Source organism: Epinephelus fuscoguttatus, linkage group LG17 (assembly GCF_011397635.1).
Source record: "Epinephelus fuscoguttatus linkage group LG17, E.fuscoguttatus.final_Chr_v1".
Classification (NCBI taxonomy): domain Eukaryota; kingdom Metazoa; phylum Chordata; class Actinopteri; order Perciformes; family Serranidae; genus Epinephelus; species Epinephelus fuscoguttatus.
The window spans coordinates 35560394-35581799 of NC_064768.1; the positions used below are offsets into that span (position 1 = coordinate 35560394).

The 21406-nt window shown below is 43.7% G+C and overlaps 1 protein-coding gene across 1 annotated transcript; it reads left to right on the plus strand.

Moving 5' to 3' along the window:
• Window positions 1-1427: 1427 nt before the first annotated feature.
• On the plus strand, window positions 1428-20633 carry maneal (mannosidase endo-alpha like). Its single transcript, XM_049603369.1, has 4 exons — window positions 1428-2541; window positions 3456-3565; window positions 15674-15750; window positions 18328-20633. Exons 1-4 carry the CDS (start codon window positions 2037-2039, stop codon window positions 18962-18964), a joined length of 1329 nt encoding a protein of 442 aa, XP_049459326.1. The 5' UTR covers window positions 1428-2036; the 3' UTR covers window positions 18965-20633.
• Window positions 20634-21406: the final 773 nt, after the last annotated feature.

Below are 21406 nucleotides of genomic sequence, written 5' to 3' on the forward strand. Positions count from 1 at the left end.
GTGTCGAAATCACAAGTCAACTTGACTTTCTGGAGCCCATCCCAGCTGACACTGGGCGGGAGGCAGGGTACACCAGGACTATCACAGGGCTGACACATAGAGACAGACAACCATTCACACACATTCACACCTACGGACAATTTAGAGTCACCAATTAACCTGCATGTCTTTGGACTGTGGGAGGAAGCTGGAGTACCTGGAGAAAACCCACGCTGACACAGGGAGAACATGCAAACTCCGAGGTAACTTTATTTTGACAGAAACTGCAGCCTGTAATGAGGGAAAACTGACATATCCCAAACTGATGATAGGACAGTACCGGTGGTGGCTCAGGAGGTAGTGTGGGTGGTCCACCAATCAGTAGATGAGCAGTTCAATCCCCGGCTCCTGTCTCATTTCATTTATTCCTTTTGACCACTCCCCGGGGTATAAAGGGCAGACAACAAAAAATAACATTAACAAATCAGGACAGGCGGCAGCCAGTGCACAGCAAAATAAATAAAACAGAATTTGTGTACATACATACAGGTCAAAGCAAATCAAGGGAAACTATTCAAGTTTTTCTTTAAAAGTTTCAACAAATTTGACAAGACCTTTACTTTTCGAGATGACATTAACTTTTGAAACTTATAAATATTTGGATTTGCTCTATAGAACTGTCCAACCAACTCTCTTCTCTCTTTATCAAAAAAAGAACACACAAGTACATAATGATATTCGTCTCCTCGATTGCCAGTCAAACAAAGAGTACATTTCCGGGGGACATTTTCACGATCATACCTGCGCTCAGAGATAGGTAACTTATGATTTCCACACCGAAACTTAGACAAGCAAAGGTTTTAACATAATCAGATTAGGTTCAAAAGTGAAATCAGTTTTAAACAATTTATAACTATCACATAAAGGGTTACTTTGTAATTTCTCATGCCATCTCTGTAGTTCCATATCAGATAATCTACGTTCAATCATTAATTTTAAATATTTAGGGTTCATCCGTCTAGCGTCATGCCATAAGTACGATAAACCACAATCATCAAGAATTTTTTTAACTTTGTCTGCATGTCAAAGTATTCAGGAGTACCACCATATTGTTCTAATGGCTGTTCCATCAGCATGTGAGTGTATTAAGGCTGTGCAGCAGGTGGCACCTTGTACAGTTGCCACCTGTGTGTGAAAGGCTGAATGTGACTTCCAGTGTAAACAGTACTTTGAGTGGTTATACAAGTGCAAGCATAGAGCCACTGACCAAGCCGCCGTATCGGGAGTGAAACCATGATAAAAATGAAGCGATACCACACAATGACATGATTTAGCCATGTCAGTCTCCCCAGTCCATCATAGGCCACACAGAAATTCTTCATAGAGAGAAGAGATGAATCCCAGCTGATCCACCCAAGCTCCACCTCCTGCTTCCCTTGTGGCACTAACCACCCCTCATACCCGTCTCTCCGATCGGGGTTAATCCCACCTCCCTCCTGCTCGCACCACAGAAACAAATGCTCCATTCTAGCATGAACCTTCAGTAAAATCCGTGTTTCCGTAATGCAGGGCAGCTTCTAGCGACACAGCAGAGAGCCCTCCATCAGAAGCAGGTGTGATCCTTTGTGGTGAAGATGGGATGACAGGAGGAGATGAGACGGTGGAACACGGAGGGACCCAGACTGGTTTGTTAGAGACATGAGGGAACTGTTGAGCGATGACATCGATTTTTCACTTTCCTCTGGAGGGGCAAAGGATGGAGAAAAATAAAACCCGACGTGCGCATCACTGCTGCGCGAACAGGAGGCGATTTGCTGAAGCATTATAGTGGCGGATGCCTCCGGGTCGTGATGATGGAAGTGAAATCAGATTGCTTTGGTTGTCGTGCGTTTAACAGGCTCGATTATGCGCCAGCCGCTGCAGTGACTGAAGCCTTTTTATTTCACCTGCTCGACGCCAGTTCATGCTGAAATACGATGACTGCATTGATGAGCTGTAGCTGGCACTGAGAGGACCCCGTGTTACTGTGTTTGTCTGCAGCACCACGGACAGCGACAATGACGCGGCTCCGCAGGAAAGCTCTGGTGGCACTCTTCCTCTTCACGCTCTTCATTTTCGGGGCCATGATGGGGCTCAGGACGCTCAAGCCCAGCGATGGCTTCTCGGATCTGGCCCCTGGCATGGACTTCATCGGGGACAGATCCGACAGGAGGCGGCTGGATGTCAAAGACGTGGTGGTGTCGCCGGGCCAGTTCCACATGGGCAGCAGTGACACCAAGGTGGTTTTCACAAAATCGGACCGAGACTACAGCATATTTTATGATGTGCACATCTTCTACTACCTGTGGTACGGCTCTCCCAGCATGGACAACAAGTACATCCACTGGGATCATGTGCTGGTGCCACACTGGGACCCAAAGATCGCAGCCAGTCATGCCCAAGGAAGGCACACACCTCCAGATGATATTGCCTCAAGTTTTTACCCTGATCTGGGACCCTACAGCTCCAGGGACCCGACGGTGCTGGAGTCACACATGGCCCAGATAGAGGCGGCTGCAGCAGGTAACTCTAGGCTCTATATGTTTCCCTTGTTATGTATGCAACAGTGCTAACACTCCTCCAGGGCCGTAGCAAGTCCCCCAACGCGCCCACCCCCATATCTTAAATAGCATAAATAAAGTTCCCCCAGGTCCTCAGACAAAAGCAGAACCAGAAAATCTTCATCTTGAATTTTAAAAGTTCTGCATGCAACATTCAGAGCATGAATATCGCAGCAAACCGATAGCAGAGGATAAAGTCACGCTGCCTCTGTGCGTGCTCTAATCTGAGCTCCTCTGTGGTTTGTTGTGGTGAGCTCATCTGGCTACACCTGCATGTGTGTCTCCCACTGGCTAGCCCATCGCTGCCACTTTGCACTGCGGTCCCCTAACTGCTAACATCATTGCGACAGATAACACCCACCCTCTGGTTCCCCCAACACTGTTAGCTCTTGCCGTTGCTGTCGATTAGCACTGCTTATGGAGTTAGCGCCATCACCTGCTAGCTGCCAGCCACCTCCATGTTGAGAACTGTGTGCAGACAACTCATGACTCAGCTGGAGTAATGGCGTGTGTGTTGTAATCCGAGCTTCTCTGTGGTTTGTTGGGGTCAGCCAGTCCAGCTGCATGTGCGTGTTAGTGCATGTGTGTAGGCCACTGGCTAGCTCGTCGCCGTCACTCTGCACTGCACTCACACGGTGTCGTTATGGAAGTGAAGCGCCGACCCTCTGGTTCCCCCCAGTTAACCCTGTTAGCTCTGTCAGCACTGTTGTTTAGCATTGCGATGTGATGTCAGAGTGACTTCCAAGGACATAATTAACGCAAACTTCCTGCATGTACCGCAGTCCTCCAATAAAAAAACATTAGCCATCATTACATTCAAACTTCATGCCAGACTGTACTCAGAGCAGCCTTCTTCCCTATGCTGCGGTGTTGCAGGGGTGCTGGTGTTGTCCTGGTATCCTCCCGGGGTGGCGGACGACCACGGGGAGCCCACCGAGGACCTGGTTCCCGCTGTCATGGACGCCGCCCACAGGCACAGCATCAAGGTAACTGGTGAGACAACCGGTATGTTTTTTCCTTTCTGACGATTTACTGAATGAATGACGTAAATGTTAAAGCTGAGAGCAGCATATCTGTTTGTTTTTATGTGTGTGGAAATTATATTGTGCATATAAGATTTAAAACATATTATTTTTCTGGATTTTGGGGCTCCATCTATTGACCCCTGTTTCATTACTGTCTGTAATCCGTGTGTGTTTTGTGGAGCACTTTATATTCCAGCAGATCAAGGTTATGTAAAAGTGGATGGTGCAACTGTGCTGCCGGTCTAATCATCTGTCATCTGAAATATCAAAGTACATGTAACAGAAAAATGCCCATATAAAGAGAAGCTCTCGGCAGAGGCAAAAGTGAGTGAAATATTACAAAATTGAAGTTAGTTAAATCTCTGGAGGGCGAGGCTCAAGTCCAATTTACAAACGGGTGAATACAGAGCTAAAGAAACATGAGCTTGATAATGTTATACTAACTGAGTGCAAACAAAAAGGCTCATCATGCGTAATTAATCTACTGGAGTCTATTAAAAAGAACTACATAACATTAGCCCTCAGTTATGTCTGTTATACTATATATACTACATTTGGTGTTTTAAATCTTATGTTACTGAGAAGTGTTTTGTGTCAGATCAGCAGTTCTTTTGGACACTTCCATTAAACCGCCAGCAGATGGCACTCTTATGTTGTGTTCACACCAGGCATGTATAAAACAATTTGCGCAAGTCGCACGTAAAGTCAATAGCTATGTTTCCATCCAAAAGTGATTCGAATCATTGGGAAATGCGCATTAAAAGAAATACAAATCCTGTGTGTTTCCATTTTGGACTTCTGGACTTTGGTGAAAACTATGAACTTGTGCGATTTTTCCACAGAACCGGAAACAAAACAAGTCTCACATTATTCTTCTTCTACGTTTTCTGGCGGTTGGCAACCAGCTTGTAATGCATTACCGCCTTCCCGACCCGGAGTGTGGATATCACCATGGAGAGAGGTGCTATTTAGGTATTTTAGTTTGTGCGAATCAGGGGATTTTAATTCGAAATCAAAAATCATAAATTAACAATGCGATACTTCTAGATGCGCATCTAAACAGGCTGATGGAAACGTGGCTACTGTAAAGATGTGATTAGACAAGTATTGCTGCCCAGTGGTGCAATGGACGTGATGCGAAATATGCGATATACATTAATTAAGCAGCGCAAATGAAGTAGGCTAAGTAGCACGATTTTGCGTTAGGTGCTTATTCGCGAGAGTTGAAAATGATAAAATTAAGCGACCAGTTAGCTCCTATCAACATAGCCAATCAACATTGAGATCCTCCGGGGACATATGTCAAACTCGTATGTTTGGTGTGAACACATTACACCTATCCTTCCAAAATGGCCGCCTCCCTGTTGATGACAACACACTCTCATTTGCTATTCCAGAGTTAGCTTCGCCAAACAATGAACTTAACTGGCTCATGAGTTCTCACCTGACAACCACTAAATAACCTATTGTGTCCAACATTAGCTTGGCTTAATGTTAACCAGGGGTTCATGCTCATCAGCCAGCTAATCTTTGTTGTAGTCTTTTAAAGCCAGCTAAGCTAACGCTACCTAGCTCGTTAAGTCAAGGGTAGTAATAAGAAATACCATAAAAAGAGATACAGATACAGCATAAAGACATTATAAGCAGGTGCAGTGTGATGGAAATGGTCCTGTTTATTTCCTGGGCTCAAAATTTGAAGGAAGCCAATTTGATTTATAATGTGGAATCCTGCTAAAAACAAATTATGCGTGGTTGCCATTTTGACAGTCCAAGATGGCCGTCATGGAGACTTTTGGTTTTGAGGTTTGTCACACTCGAAACTTTCCAAAAATGTACAGTTTTATACCCAGCCAAGTTTTTTAAACACATGCAATCAGGACATTGTGAACCTGACTATAGTGTGACAGACCCTTAAAATTCTTTCCACTTGAGAAAAAGTGCGTCACGCCCTTTATGTAGAACACAGCATGTCTTGCAGCTGCATTGCATTATGGTCCTCTGAGGCTCCTGACAGTGAAGAAATGGTTACCTACCCACGGGGCCCCGGTGGCATCTTCAATTTCAAAGCTCTGACCTCAAAACCTGACATTTACAGTAACACAGAGGTTGCAGAGAGATTAAAATGTTCTGCTTTCAGACTGGCTGAGCCAATCGCTGTTTTTAAAAGCTGGAGTGCTTTAGGGTAGATTGTCTCTTTAAATGCACCAGTCCATCTCACAAAATCGTATCTACTCCAGCACTGAGGGGGTCAGATACAATAAAACCAAAAGATGCTGAAGGTGCTTGAGACAGCAATGGCAAAACAAGCCGAGCTCAGACTGTAGATTCAGCATTAAGAGGACAGAAGAGCTTTCCCCCAGTCGACTTTCGTGCTCCTTATATGGAAGTCTTAGACTGAGAACTGGGTCTCTCTGTGTGTCTCAGTCAGACTTACACAACAGTGTGTATCGCACAGCTGACCTGAGGGCTAATGCTCCAGTGTTTCAGTGCACCAGAGCTGCCACTGACAAAATGCAGGCTGAAGTCTGTGTTTGCGAGCAGTCATGTGTGTGTGTCCGTGTGTGCGCTTTCTTCGCAAATGTCATGTGTGTGTGTGCCCTGCGTGTCATTTGATATAATGCTCATGACACAGAAGGAGTTTCTCTGTCAATATTCTAAAGCAAAATGATGTGTGAAGAGGGATCGTTGTGCCAAATTCCCTCTGAAGCAAACCACTGGTGTCGCAGATATCAGTGGAGGCCGACACATGTGACAGACAGGAGGACAGAGGCTGATCTATAATCCCCTGCAGCGCTCTGTCCTCACTAATTAAGCATAGATTGACCCTGTTTGTCCAGTGAAATGTTAATTACATGTAAATTAAAACTTTAGTAGAGCAGAAAAGTGTCGTGTGCTAATGGCACAAACCTCTTATTATAACAAGGATGCTCGTTTTAATGAGTAATGCATTCTTTTAATAACAGCTGTGTGAGGACACAGATGAGAAAATTTTAATGAACCAATCAAGCAAAAAGTTGCACCAGTCATGAGAGGTGATGTTTTTAGTGACAAACCCACTGAGAATTATCACTCAACTCTGCATTTCCAGGTGTCTGTCGGCTCATTGATTTATTTTCAGGTCCACAAATTACTGTATTGGTTCAGTTTCGTTCAGTTTAAGCTGCAACATGCAGCTGTTTGCACTGAAAAAGCACTCTGATACACTGCATGATGTGATTTTGCCAAGTGGGACATGTTCCTGTGCTTCTTCTGAGCTAGTTTCCCAAACTGAAGGTATTACAATTGAACAAAATCCACGTTAACACTGAACAAAATCCTTATGAGCTGCTGCAGGGTTAGCGAGTTAGCTTGCTACGTTGGTAGGCTGTGAAAATGTGTCAATAGCAGGTATTTGCAAGTGAAAATTTTATCCTTAATCTGTGTTAGTTAACAATAATCTAACCTATTGGCAAGTTTACTCGTTAGCGTAGCCAACAAGCTAACTCGCTAGTCCCACAGTGGCGAATAAGGGTTTTGTTTAAATGTACTAACTTCATTTGGAAAACTAGCTCAGAAGATGCTCAAAGGAATTTTGAAAAAAGCGCAGGTGAAGCACACTGATGATGTCAGAGAGCTGTGATTGGTTGATCGTAAAGTTGGTCCAGGAACGCAACGTGGGATGTTGATCCACTTGGTAAAACCACATCATACCTGATACACTCACTGTACGCTACCTGCCCAACACCAAAGGCAAAAAGATGATGTTAGCAACTAGCTGTTGAACATAACGGAGCATTTAGCAGCTGAGCAGACAGATATTTTTTCTCAAGAGTGGAGACCAAAACAGAGCTAAAAGAGTTTAAATCAGACCTACATCCAGTGGCGCCCCTAGAAATTTTACATAGGGGTGGCCTGATGGGGCCACTGAAAATCTTTGGGTGTCAAGTATTAGGCGTTTTTTTTGTTCTTTAAATCAACTGGTTGTCCGTGTACATTTATTGTAAGAAGCAAAACATTTCCTGGGAACAAGCCTTTTCAAGTTTAGAGGAGGACACGACCGCATCTGGATACACATATTAACTGGATGTTTTCCCTTTATCCTTTATGGTTGTCTTGTTCCTGCGTACTCTCTTCCGTGATGTGTCTGATAATCATACATGGATGATATGTATTGCTGTGTGCTTCTGTGTAATTAACTCCTGACTATGTTGAATTTAGACGTCAAGATCCCTCTTCCGTGTGTGTGTTTGTTTTGGGTCGAGATTTTTGTTGGGGTTTGTATGTTCATGTTGACATACATTATCATCAATAAAATTAATATTTAAAAAAAGTATAGGGGAGACTCATGGGTACTCATAGAGACCATTTTTATTCAGATACTTTGAGGTGAGAGTTTTAAGGACCTCTTTGAAAATGGCCATGCCAGTTGTTCCCTCACCAAAATTTAACCCAACTCTGAAGCGATATTTAGCCCCTTTCCAAATAGCTAAAATGACAAGGGTGGTGCCAGTGGCCTCAGTCACTGCGTACTTTCATCAGGTGACCAGAAACATGATTCGATGACATGATTACTAATGTTGCTCTGACTCTGCTGGATGTGTAAACCAATTTTTCAAATGTGTGGCCTAAAACAAAATCTTGAACGCAGCTTTAAAGAGATTAAACACGATATAGGTGGGGAATTCTGTCAGTTGAAACTGGAGTTATATCCTCTCCTAGTTTGAAAACATAAATTGATACCAAGCATGTGGTGAGGTAGTCAGTGCAAATGCCACATTTTCATATCAAACTGTAATTATTAGTTCCTGTCTCCATACACCTCACACAGCAACCATTTTGCGCCGCTCCCTCCACACCCCCACTGTGATGTTTTGAAAGTGTGTAGGAGGCTGAAGGGCAGCGTATGGTAACTCTTTAAAGCATCTCGCTGTGATTATAAACACACATCATGACAACTTATAGTTATAATGAGAAAACGTTCCTGTCATTTCAAAGAGTATGAATTTATTGAACCAACATTAACATCACAGATTAGATGGAGGTATGGATGTGTTATGTGCAGTTCAGGACACATCGTATATCATTTCAGATCACTCTGGGAACACCTTCTGTTGCCTCGCACAGACTCATTTTCCCTTCATGATGGTGTTTTGCATTCTGCACTTTTGAATTTATCATCTTAGTTTACAAAATTAGCTGATTTAATGTAGCAAACACCAACGTGATGATGTAACATCGCTCCAGGTTAGTGTTTGTCATCATCTGAAGAAAAGCCAAACATTGTTGAGAACTGATCGGGAGGCGTGTTGGTTGCGGCGACGTCTACACACCTGAGGCTCGGGATGTAAAAACGGGAGTCTGTCGGCGCCACACAGCGTGAGGGGATCTGAGCAAACAAAGCACTTTTCATCCGTCCGCGGTTTATTCAGCCAAACAGGAACAGATTGAGGAGCGTCTTACCTCGCTGGCCTTTCATGATTTCCAACCAGTCGAGACAGCTGACAAGCCCGAGCCCGGGCGCCAAACACCACCGCGTTACCATGGAAACTGTTTAGGAAGACCTTGCAGCCTCTTTTGAAAGATGGAGTGGGCGTTGAGCGCTCAGTGTTTGTGGCTCGACAGCTCTGTCAATGCTTTACTGTTTGCCGCTGAGCTGCAGTAGATCCTTTTTTCCCCCCTTTGTGACTGAAGCAAACAAGACTGCCATAGTTTTTCCTGAATGACAGAGGGCATCAATCACACAGCTCTCAGCTCCTGCCAAAAAAAATGATACAGTGTTCTCTGTCAAATCATACTCATACCTCCAGTTTGGGATTTTTTAATTTAGTCCTTCTAAAAAAATCTCTGCTGCATATGCACTAAAATCTCTCTGGATCACATACAAATCTAAAAACGTCTGTGCACATATGCTTTTAAGTTTGAATCATCACTGAGAGGAAGCTAAAAAGGGTTTCTGAGACACTTGGGTCAGTGGAATAGATACCATCCTGTTTCACCTGAGTGTGCTGACAGATGAGACGACAATACGGGACAAGCCTGTGGGGATGGTGAGCATCTGCTTCTCTTGTTCTCTCCTCCTCCATCTCCTCCTCCTCTTCCCTCTCAGCTCCATTTTCAAGAAATCCTCAGCATCCTGCAGGCTAAAGTTAGCTTCTGTCTGCCATTCTGTCTCCTCCTATCTTTATACCAGAGGAAAAGGACACAGTTAGCCTGCCTGCCTTTGTCTTTGATGACTGATGGCTGTCAGACCAGCATGCCTCTCCAGCAGGGAATTATTTTTGTACCATTTGTCAGGGAGTGTAGTTATATCTGAGCACATGCAGTCGATCTGTATGAATACAGTTTTAACCCAATCTCACGAATAAATGCTGGTATTGTACATTCTTGCAAATCATGGATACATTACATTTGTTTCATCAAAATGTGTGGTTAAAAACCACTTGGTTATGGTTAAGAAGAAATCATGTGTTGGCTTAAAATACCTACTTTTGATGGGTCCACGTCATTGGTCCAACATCCCATTAGTCCGACGGTCCGTGGTGCTGAACGGCTCCTGGCGGGCGTATTTCTACCTTGATGGTGCGCCGCGACCGGCTCTGGGTCAGCTGGGAAAGGCTTGAGATGGAGCAGGCTCACAGCTTATGTGTTTGTCACTTTCTTTTTCATTTTAACCCACACCATGATCTTTTCCTGACCCTAACCAAGTGGTTTTTGTGCCTGAACTTAACCAGACCTTAACCACAGGGCATCATGATGATTTCGGAACAACGGGACTTTGGAACAATGGGTTTAATATGGTCGGAACAATGGGATGTCGGACTAATGGGCAGTTCCCCTTTTGATGGCTCTATCACGGCTGGAAACACAGCAGCAGGTCGCCAAAAATCACCCATCTTTGGTCAAGAAGCTGCTGGAAACACAACAATTTCTCAGTATAAAACAGCCACATTTAATTGCATTATCCCCGGTGGAAACACAGTGACAGGTTTCTAAAAAACACCCATGCTCAGCTAAAAAGCCGCTGAAAAAACAGCAGTGTCTTGGTATGATACAATCACTTTTCATGGCACTATACCCACTGTATAACAGTGCTAGAAAACACCCACATTTGATTAAAAAAAAATGTCTTAGTAAAAAGCAACTGCTTCTAGTAACACTATCCCCAATGGAAACATAGTGACATTTTGGTTAAAAAAAAAAAAACCAACCGCTTTTTGTGGCACTATCTCCTGTAGAAACTAGGGATAGACCGATATGGATTTTTTAGTGCTGATGCCAATACCGATTTTTTTCCACCACCCTTAGCCGATGATCGATTATGGACTGCCGATTTTCTTGAGCCGATATTTGGGGCCGATACTGCTTTTGCTCCCTCAGTTTACATCAAAAAAATGAAACAATGATAACAAATATTACAGGTCTCAAGTTTAAAATAAGAAACATTTATTGAACAGTAAAAAATACTAAAACAAGATGGAAAGTTGAGGTAGAACAGGTAGAATATTATTATTATTATTACACATTCAAATAAAAAAAAAGAGTTCAGTGATCTTAAATCTTCCAGTAATGTCTTTATAAAATAAACAAATATTTAAGCTGAAGCATAAATAAAACAACAACTACTGTACACAGTAGGATTCAACAGCTTTGTTCAACTTAACCACATACTTTCAAATGAAAAAAAGTGCCAGGGAAAAATAAATCCGCGAACCCACGCGCGTATCGGCCGATGCCGATACAAGTAAAAAACTCAAATATCGGCCCGATATATCAGCCGGGCGATGTATCGGTCTATCTTTAGTAGAAACATAGTGACAGGTCACTAAAAAAAACCCTGCATTTTGCTGTAAACACAGTGACACAGTCTTAGTAAAAAACAACTGCTCTATATGCCACTATACCGGCAGGAAATGCATGTCCTGGGAAAAAATAACCGCTTTTTGTGCCACTATGCTAACAGGAAACAGCTTTCATGGCAGTTGCTGGAAAAACAGAAATGTTATAGTAAAAAACAACCACTGTTGGTGGCACTGTCCTGGCTGGAAACACAGTGATGTGTCACTAAAAAAACGTCCACATTTGGCTAAAAGGTTGCTGAAAATACAGCAATGTCTTGGTAAAAAACAGCCACTTTTCTAGAAGAAAATGCAGCTATGTCTTGGTAACGCTATCCCGGCTTGAAACAAAGTGACATCTTGGTAAAAAACAACCGCTTTGTATACAGCTGTCCTGGTAGGAAATGCAGCGATGCAGCAAAAATGATTTTTGTGGCACTGTCTCAAGTGAAAACACAGCATAGGTCACTAGAAATCATCCACATTTGGCTAAAAAGCTGCTGGAAACGCAGTGGTGTCTCTGTAGAAAACAGACACTTCTGGTGGCACTATTCTTGAAGAAAAAATAATCACTTTTTGTGAAACTTTCCTGGCAGGAAATGCAGTGATATCCCGGTATATAACAACTCTTTTTTGTGGCACTGTCCTGGCTGGAAACACAGTGAGGGATCGCTAAAAAACATCTACATGTGGCTAAGAAGCTGCTGGAAACACAGTGATGTCTCTGTAAAAGACAACCGCTTGTTTTGCTACTGTCCTGGCAGGAAAAGCAGCAGTGTCTTGAAATAAAACAACACTCTCCTGACAGGAAACACAGCAATTTCTTGGTATAAATCAACTGCTTTTTGTGTCACTATCCCAGGTGGAAACACAGTGATGCCTTAGGAAAAAGCAATTGTTTTTTGTGGCACTGTCCTGTGAACCACATTTGGCTAAAAAGCTGCTATCCCCGCTGGAAACCCCACAGCAACGATTCACTAAAACACAACCGGTTTTGTCATTTGTTGGTCTGGAACAGTGGTCTGCAGCTTGTCAGACATCTCACCTTGGTGTCAGACCATCTACCGTCCCCTCCACCATGTTCTTTGTCACTTTAGAAATGTTGATATGACCCGTATAAAACATACAACTGCAACGTATCCATGGTTTGTAGGATTATACAATGCCAACATTCTCTTCTGCCAACTGGGTTCAGCATTTTTGACCACAAGTTGTGCTGTAGAGAAATGTTTAATGAGCTCTGCAGTGTTTTCAGTGTTTACCGTCATGCTGACATTAGACCTCAGGGCTGAAACACAGCCTTAATCCTTCAGTAATACTCATCTAAAGAGGAACAGTTCCCAATAAAAGGTCAAATGAGTCAGTCCTGCAGTGCTCACACACCACTGAGCAGCAAGAAAAATGTTTCATAAAAGCATAGAGAGCTTTTCTTTTTCACTGCAGGTACCCTCTGTACATAAATAGAATAGAAGTCACTGCAGAGAGGCTATTAAAGCTTTTCAGACATTTCCTCTGTCAATCATCAAGAGGCACACACACACACACATAACTTCTTTGTAGGTGCTGGCCAACAATTATCAGCACAAAAGCACCAGCACACTGCTGAATGTAAAAACTTCTCTCATTCTGCGCCTGTTTCAATTGAGACTTGACTTGATGGTGACATAACCTTCACTCAGCACTTTGTACCTTAAATGATGAGGTCACGTACTGTAGCATCCACTGTGCAAACCCCTTATAGTAACATGAATTGTTAGCCTTTAGTGGGTAGGGAACAGTGATATCGAACAAGGTGAAATGTATATGACATCATGTGGAGGGTTATCCATAGCGTATTGATCATGTTTCCAATAAAAGACAACAGATGGTTTAAGCTCTTATTTCCTGTTGTCATCTTAAAGTTGCTATTCTGAGCTGCAGAGTCAGGAATGAAGGAATCTTTGCTCTGTGAAAACGCTGCTGTAATCGTTGTGTATTTACCGTGTCAAGCAATCAACCAAAGTGGGCCCATGGAAAACCTGGAACAGCTTGAAAAAATATCTATTGCTCTTTATTAACTCCCTGGTTGGGAGTGAGGTACTGCCCCAAGCGAGGAAGTTCAAGTATCTCTGGGTCTTATTCACGAGTGAGGGTAGAATGGCGCATGAGATGGATCGGCAGTTTGGTGCAGCGTCTGCAGTGATCCCAGACCGAGCTGAGCCAGAAGGCGAAGATTTCAATTTACTGGTCCATACGTCCCAACCCTCACCTATGGTCATGAGCTTTGGGTAGTGACCGAAAGAATGAGATCGTGGATACAAGTGGCCAAAATGAGTTTCTTCCGTGGGGTGTTTGGGCTCAGCCTTAGAGACAGGGGGAAGAGCTCGGACATCCGGAGGGAGCTCCAAGTAGAGCCGCTGCTCCTTTGTGTTGAAAGGGGTCAGTTGAGGTGGTTTGAGCATCTGATCAGGATCTTCCTTGGCGCCTCCCATTAGAGGTGTTCTGGGCACTCCCACTGGTAGGAGGCCCTGGGGCAGACCCAGAACACGCTGGAGGGATTACGTATCTCATCTGGCCTGGAAACACCTTGGAGTCCACCAGGAGGAGCTGGAAAGCGTTGCTGGGGAGAGAGACGTCTGGGGTGCTTTGCTCAGCCTGCCGGATAAGCGGTTGATGGTTGGATGGTCTTTACTACTGGTCACTTTATTATAAAGTCAGTAATCCAGCATGAATGATTCCAGTGATCTGATAGGTCAGTTGGCAGGCTCTTGACAGATTTGATCCTCAGAAGTTAACTTGCTCTGAGGCCAAAAGACATCCCAAATAAATGATTAAAAAACATAACATGATTACAAAAAGAAAAACAAATGAAGAGGACTCTAAGGGTGTGTTATGTTACTGTCAGCTGTGAATGTGATGACTTAAGTCTGTCCCTTTTCCTTAGGAAATATTATTTTGGCCTCTGAACACGTCCTGGCTGCTTTGTGTTTAAGTGTCTCTGGAGCTTCGATGGTTTTAGTGCCTCATTTGACAGGATTTCACCACATTCAACACACTGTGCTCTTGGCTCAGCATCACCGCCTGCATTATGAATTCAAATGCAATGCATTCAGGGTCACACTTCTTCACTACACACTTTGGAGCTTTTACTGGCACCGGATTGTCTCCCACATGACTCTTTTGTTTCAAAAACAGATCTATTTAGTGTCACCACATGCCAGGCAACGTTAGCCAGCTAACAGTGGCAGCATACGTTCATCTCTAACTGATAATGTCATCATAACAATCATAACGTAGCATCAGGCCGGCTCAGACCAGGGTCCAACAGCAACACAGCTGTGCTCCATTGACTCTAATGCAGTCGTTTCAGATTTCCCTCATTTTCAGGCTGGTTTTGTGGATTTGGAGCTAAATGTGTCTGGGGCACGTCGTGTATTAATGATACTCGTAACTTGGAGAGGTTGGAAAAAGATATACGTTTCTTCCCTGTTCCAAAACCAAAATCAAACCCTGGAAAGTGTAGGGTTAGCTAGCTAGCTACTGAAGATATAGCCTACTGAATGTATACACATGCTGCTTTTGCTTTGTAATTAGTGATGTGACATTCGTGAACGAGCCGAGTCTTTGAACCAGCTCTTTGAAGTGAACGAGTGAACTGGCTCTTTAGAGTGAACGAGCCAGTTCCTAATTTCTTTGTTTTTTGCTTTAATTTACTCTGTATCCATTAATTTCAGATTATTTGATCCAGAACAAGTTGAGAGAGACTAGTTTGTGAGGGAGAAAGACAGTGCAGCCGCTCACTTGTTCACTTCAAAGAGCCGGTTCAAAGACTCGGCTCGTTTGTGAACATTCATTTTTCCAAAAATATGATAATATGTGCAGTTAGTTACAGTGTGGGCTCCATGGTTATTCCAACAGCTTGTCAGTTGGAACCAGTATCACTTTAAGGGTATTGGTACTGGTACTGGTATCGTAATTTCTTAAACAGTAACCAGCCCGACTTTAATTAGAGCAGCTCCTCATTAAAACACTCCAGAGTCGGCACAGAGTGACATGTCAATCATGGCTGTGATTCACAGGCAGCGTGGCTGAATAATAAGCGAGGTCAGACCAATTAAATGTTGTTTTTCCACCAAAACGGATAATAGGCTAGAATAATGAACCACGGGTGCACAGTTTGAAATTCACTGCATAACCCCTTATTTTTCAGGGTTTTGTGTAATTATGTTTTGATGATGTTTTTGTTAACGTCTGTGTTCAAATGTGTTTTACACAGGTGGCCTTTCACATACAGCCATACAAGGGACGGACGGACCAGAGCATGCATGACAACATCAAATACATCATTGACAAGTGAGTTGTTTTTATTTCTGTGCGAGATCTGTTTCCCTTCCAAAGGGTGGAGCTCTGCTTTTCGTATCTGAAGCCTGATAAGAGACGATGAGGAACAGGTTGTTAAATATAGATGTCTCCCCTGTGATCTTGCTGCAGCAGATCGGCAGGTAGATTTTCCTCTGACTTTGACCAGTCTGAATGTGTGCCAGAGACAACCTGACTCTTTGTCTGTCTCATAACATTTCATGATATTCAGCTTTTCCCATAAATGAAGCAACATGTAAAATATGCTCGCTTTAATAGAGAGACGTGGGGAGAGGCTGTGAGGCTAATCAGATAGTGTTTCGTCTAATACAATATTCAATAGCAGTCTAATAAAAGAAGAAGCTCATGATCTCACACTGTGGTGAGGAGCGATGCCGTGTTTATAATGATACCAGACTGGAGTAAAATCAAAGCTCAGCCTCGAGAGCCTCGAGTCAAATCCGATTTCTGGACTTTTTGTTGCTGCCAACATTTTCAGAAACCCACTGAGCCGACCATCTGTATAAAATGAAACGAAAATGGAAAGACAGAAAAAGAGATGCATAAATATTTTCTGAATGTCTGACACAACCTGTGAAATCTAAGCTGTATTAAAGGCGCTACATGTAGCATCATTACATTTGAAACATGAGGTGTATTTGCAGTGAAACAAAACCACTGCTAACAGGATCGGTTGCCTTGGTCTTTAGCCTGGCTTACCCACTGACAGTGGGTCACACTGAGGCACATGACAGTTTGACTTTATGTCTAGCCTTTCACATGTAGCTCGTTAGCTTAAAGGGGTAGCTCACCCCAAAATCAAAAATCAATCCAGATAGTTTTGGTGTTAGTTGCAGAGTGTTAGAGAAATCAGCTGTAGAGATGTCTGTCTTCTCTCCAGTATAATGGAACTAGATGGCACTCAGCTTGTGGTGCTCGAAGTGCCAAAAAATACATTTGAAAAACTCAACAGCAAAGTCTCTATCCAGAAATCATGACCTGGTTACTCAAGATAATCCACAGACCTTGTTGTGAGCTGTTCCATGTAGGTTTCTTTCTACCAAACTACAGTACACCTGCAAACCATATCTCTACGCACAAAAAAGTAATGATGTCCCTCTTGGCTGAGCTGTAGCCTTAGTTAGCTCAGTGGTGCTAGGTGAGCAGTAGTTACAAAATCAAACCAAAGCTCTAAAGAGAGAGAACCGTTTGTCACGTCACCAGAAACACAACTTCAAATGCATGCTTATGTTGCTCTGTGTCTACGGACGAAGCTGTGTTAGTGCCACAGTCCCCACTGGAAACACTAGCCCTTTTAGATAGGAATTGTGCAAATTTGCAGGAAAGCCCAATCAGTCTTTTTTCAGCATTGGCAGTATAAAAACAAAATCGGGGAGTGCAGCAAAATGCCGCCTACCTACTTTTGTTTATACAGAATGCGCCTTTTTCAGGGCAATGGGGGGCGTGAGCAAGTAACAAAACGTGTAGCTCAACGTGTGACGTAAACAGTGACGTGGAGGGAAGCCGCGGCTGGTCAGTCCTTCGGCGATTCTCTCATAAGTCGGCCCGTCCTTCACCGTTCCCGTCATTTGACGGTAAATGGCCTCTTCGTTTGCGAGGACAAGGAGGGCGCGCAATTCCTTGTCCAGTTGCTCATCTTTACAGTGTCTGTCAGGTTTGTGTTTCCCTCTTGCTACTAGCTGCTCACTAATTCCTGCTATCAGCTGTTTCCTGTTTATCCACCGCCAGTGGCTCGCACGTGCGGCGTCATCAACAGCTCCTCCCACAAGTCATCAACAGCCCCTCCCGTTGCAGAAGGCCGTCTCTGTCTGTTTAAACTAAAAGGGTTCCGCCAATATATCTACCCTATGAGGCGGGAAATTGGGCACCTCGGATCAACTCGCCAATTCGGCTCTGTGTGTCTAAACACTCGCAGCTTGCCCGCAAAATGGCCCAACATTCACGGAAAATCCGGCAGTGTAAACGGGGCTACAGTGATGTCTCTGTAAACTGCAATTTGGGGCACTATCCCCACTGGACACAGCAACAGGTTGCTAAAAAATACTCACATTTGTTAGCTGAAAAGGTGCTAGCAATGCAGCGATAGCTTGCTAAAGAACAACTGGTTTAGTTGTTTGTTGGTCTTGAACCATTGTCTGCAGCTTGGCAGGTATCTCGCCTTGGTGACATGCCATCCACCATCCCCTCCACCTTCAGATGACAAGTCAGCTCATATACTATGAAGGAAGAAAATCTTCAGTTTCCTGACTACTAACTTACTTGTAGTTCTCTCCCCAAGTAGTATTAAAGCCCTTGTGTGTGGGATTTGAACATGTCTAACTTTCTGACTCTGGCCCCCCCTAGTGGTGGTGAAACAGTGAACAGAGGCAAACTAAAGCCACTATGTACAGAATTTGAACATTTCCCCTCAGTGGTGTTTACCAAAATGTGGACAGTGATGCACACTGTAACCATTGTAATCACAAAAACTCTACCTATACATAGTAGATATGCTTAGTAAAAATGCTTTTCCATGCATATTGTCACAGCTTGATCTCTTGTTTCTCTCAGGTATGGAAAGCATGGCGCCTTCTACAGATTCAGGTCCAGCACAGGGCAAGTCCTGCCTCTGTTTTATGTCTATGACTCCTACCTGATACCACCAGAGTCCTGGGCGGAGCTTCTGACAGCTAAAGGTTCCCACAGCATCAGAGGCACGCCTTACGACGGCGTCTTCGTCGCCCTCATTGTGGAAGAGCGCCACAAACATGACATCCTAGCTAGCGGCTTTGATGGCATATACACCTACTTTGCCTCCAACGGCTTCTCCTTTGGCTCCTCCCACCAGAACTGGAAAGCCATCAAGGCCTTCTGTGATGCAAGCAACCTGCTGTTTATTCCCAGTGTTGGGCCGGGGTATGTGGACACAGCTGTGCGGCCATGGAACAACCATAACACCAGGAACAGGGTTAACGGACGTTACTACGACACATCTTTGCAGGCGGCTTTGTCTGTCAGACCAGAAATCGTCACCATTACTTCTTTTAACCAATGGCACGAAGGCACGCAGATAGAGAGGGCTGTACCTAAGAAAACAGTGACCCGTTTGTACCTTGACTACCAACCCAACAAGCCAGAGCACTACTTGGAGCTTACGCGCCAGTGGGCTGAGAACTTTAACAAGGAGAAGGACAAGTGGCTGATGTGAACGTGGCTTTGTTTCCCTGGTAGATGCCCTGAGCATGACCAGACATCCCATTGTTAAAGACAGTCCCTTTATGTTCATCCACCTTCCTGTTTTTCTGATGAGATTTTCTCTAAATGTTCGTTCGATCCTTACTGTTTTTAATCACTAACATTTTTTGTACAGGTTAATAATGTCACTGATATGTTGAAGCTACAAGAACACAATGATGGACAGATCATTTCCTGATAACGGCTCTGTTCGGTGTCTGTTTGCGATATGAAGAAAGTGCGTCTATGTACAGTAACTCTGCTCTGTAGGGTCCTTTTCTTATTTTCTTATGATCAAAGGCTGTTCTTTCCTGTATTTCTTTGGAGACAAATTAAAACTTGTGTTTACTGTTGGTGAATCAGTGTTGTCACCGCCCAAGAAAATGAACATCCAAGAATGGGTTAGAAGCGATCAAAGAAGTCTGCACCGTTGCAGGAATGTGGTATTCCAGTCAATGACAGACAGAGTCTAGTTTCGAAGTGGCATTTGTTTGTAAATGGCAAAATAATTAGTGTGTGCAGAATACAAAAGATGAGGCAGAAGTAGAAGCTGCTGAAAGCTACTCCAGCTGGTCTAAATGATTGGTGTGCTGAGGTTCTGAATCACAGCTCCTTTGTCACATTGTCACATTTCAGTCCACATGGTGCAATTAAAAACCATTCAGGATTTAAAAAGCGACACAGACTCTCAAGTACGTTATTGAACAGTCATTTGTACAAGGCAGAAGAATTCAGCAGCAGAGTAAATCAAACTCTACTTTAAAGGATAATTCTGCTGTATTACAGCTTGGGTCTTGTTTTATAGTTTTAGCAATCATTGCTTTTAAGTTCTCTAATGTTGCTCTCACAGAAGCTGAGGTCTGGGAACACAGTGTAGTTGCTACAACTAAAGCCCCGTTTCCACCGAGCAATACGATTCAGTTCAGTTTGGTACACTGTTTTCCTGTTTACACTGTGAAAAGTTGTGGATGGTACCAATGGAACCCATCACTTTAGTTTTTATATGACATACACTTTTAGTAATGAGTGGATCTTTAGGCATTTATATATATTAATTTCAGCCAGGTTACGTGAACTGCATATATTCTAATCCTCACTCGGAGAAAAAAAAACGTCGCTCCTGTGGGCTCCAGCAACACTAAACCCCTGAGCTTGCCTGAGAAGGACTAAATGCACAAACCTGCTATCTTTAAATATCCCATGGAGAGAGACTCTCACTGCAGCCTGTTCTATTTTGTTCTGAAAATGTCGGCGTGCAGCCTCGTTCTGTGGACGATAAACCAGGTGCAGACTTCCATCTGTGTCACCGCTGATGAGGAAATACAGCGAGTGCTGGACGGAGCAGTGAGTGACAACAACCCCGCCCACATTTAAGGGTACTGTTTGCAGCACTAGGGTCTAAGTACCATGTCTGAAGGTGTACTGTTGGTCCCAGAGGTACCATACTGAAAGTGTTTGGTGGAAATGGGGCTTCACATTGCACTCACAGAAGCTGAGGTCTGGGAACACATTGGCATTGCCAGTGTTGGCATGCGACTCCGACATTGAAGGCATCCTTTGGCATTTTTATGAGACGCATCAGGGTTTCAACTGCCGCCAGTGTAAGCCCTTCTGCAGCAACATTTGACAGGCGAAAGCGCAATGGACGCAGTATAAAGCGCAACAAACTCTGCATAGGTTGGGCAAGACTTTCACCCCAGGAGACTGCTGTTTGTGCCGCGTATGAAACCAAATGTTGTTTAAAGGTAATGCTAGCTGATTTACATAAAAGCAAAAATCAACATTTTTATAATATAGCGTTACCTACCTTATGCAGGTACGTGACATACCAGCACGACCCATGTGGCATACTTAGGTCACGTTATATACTTTGTTAACCCAAAACACTACCCAAGTACTTTTGATGCAATTGAGTTGCATCACATTCCAGAATATATTTTCGTATTGATTTTCCAGATGCTATGAAGTACAAGAAGAAACAGTGTTGTCAATTCTATGCTGGTAAACAGGAACACATGAACAACATGTGACACTGTGAGGTGAGGTAGTGTAGGAAAGCCTGAGGCAGAGAGAGCAAACCTCTCTGCCCTTCCATGCGCCTACATGGAAAGCCTAAGGCAGGGAGAGCAGCAGCAAAGACCCCCCGGGAACAGAACAGAGCAGCATCAATGACAAACAGAAATGACATTGATAAGTCAGACAAAGAATTTAAAAAGGAGGAGCTGGGGTGGAGGCGGGTTGCAAAGCAGCTTGCAGAGGAAGCAGCAACAGTAGGCAGGCCAGAGCAGTTTAAATAGGGCGCCCTGAATGAGATTCACCAATTGGTTGCATGGAAAGGAATCATGTGATCTATCAGCTGACTCCCTTCATCAATCAGCTGCTCCATCAGTTGATTGGACTTGACATCATGTCCTGT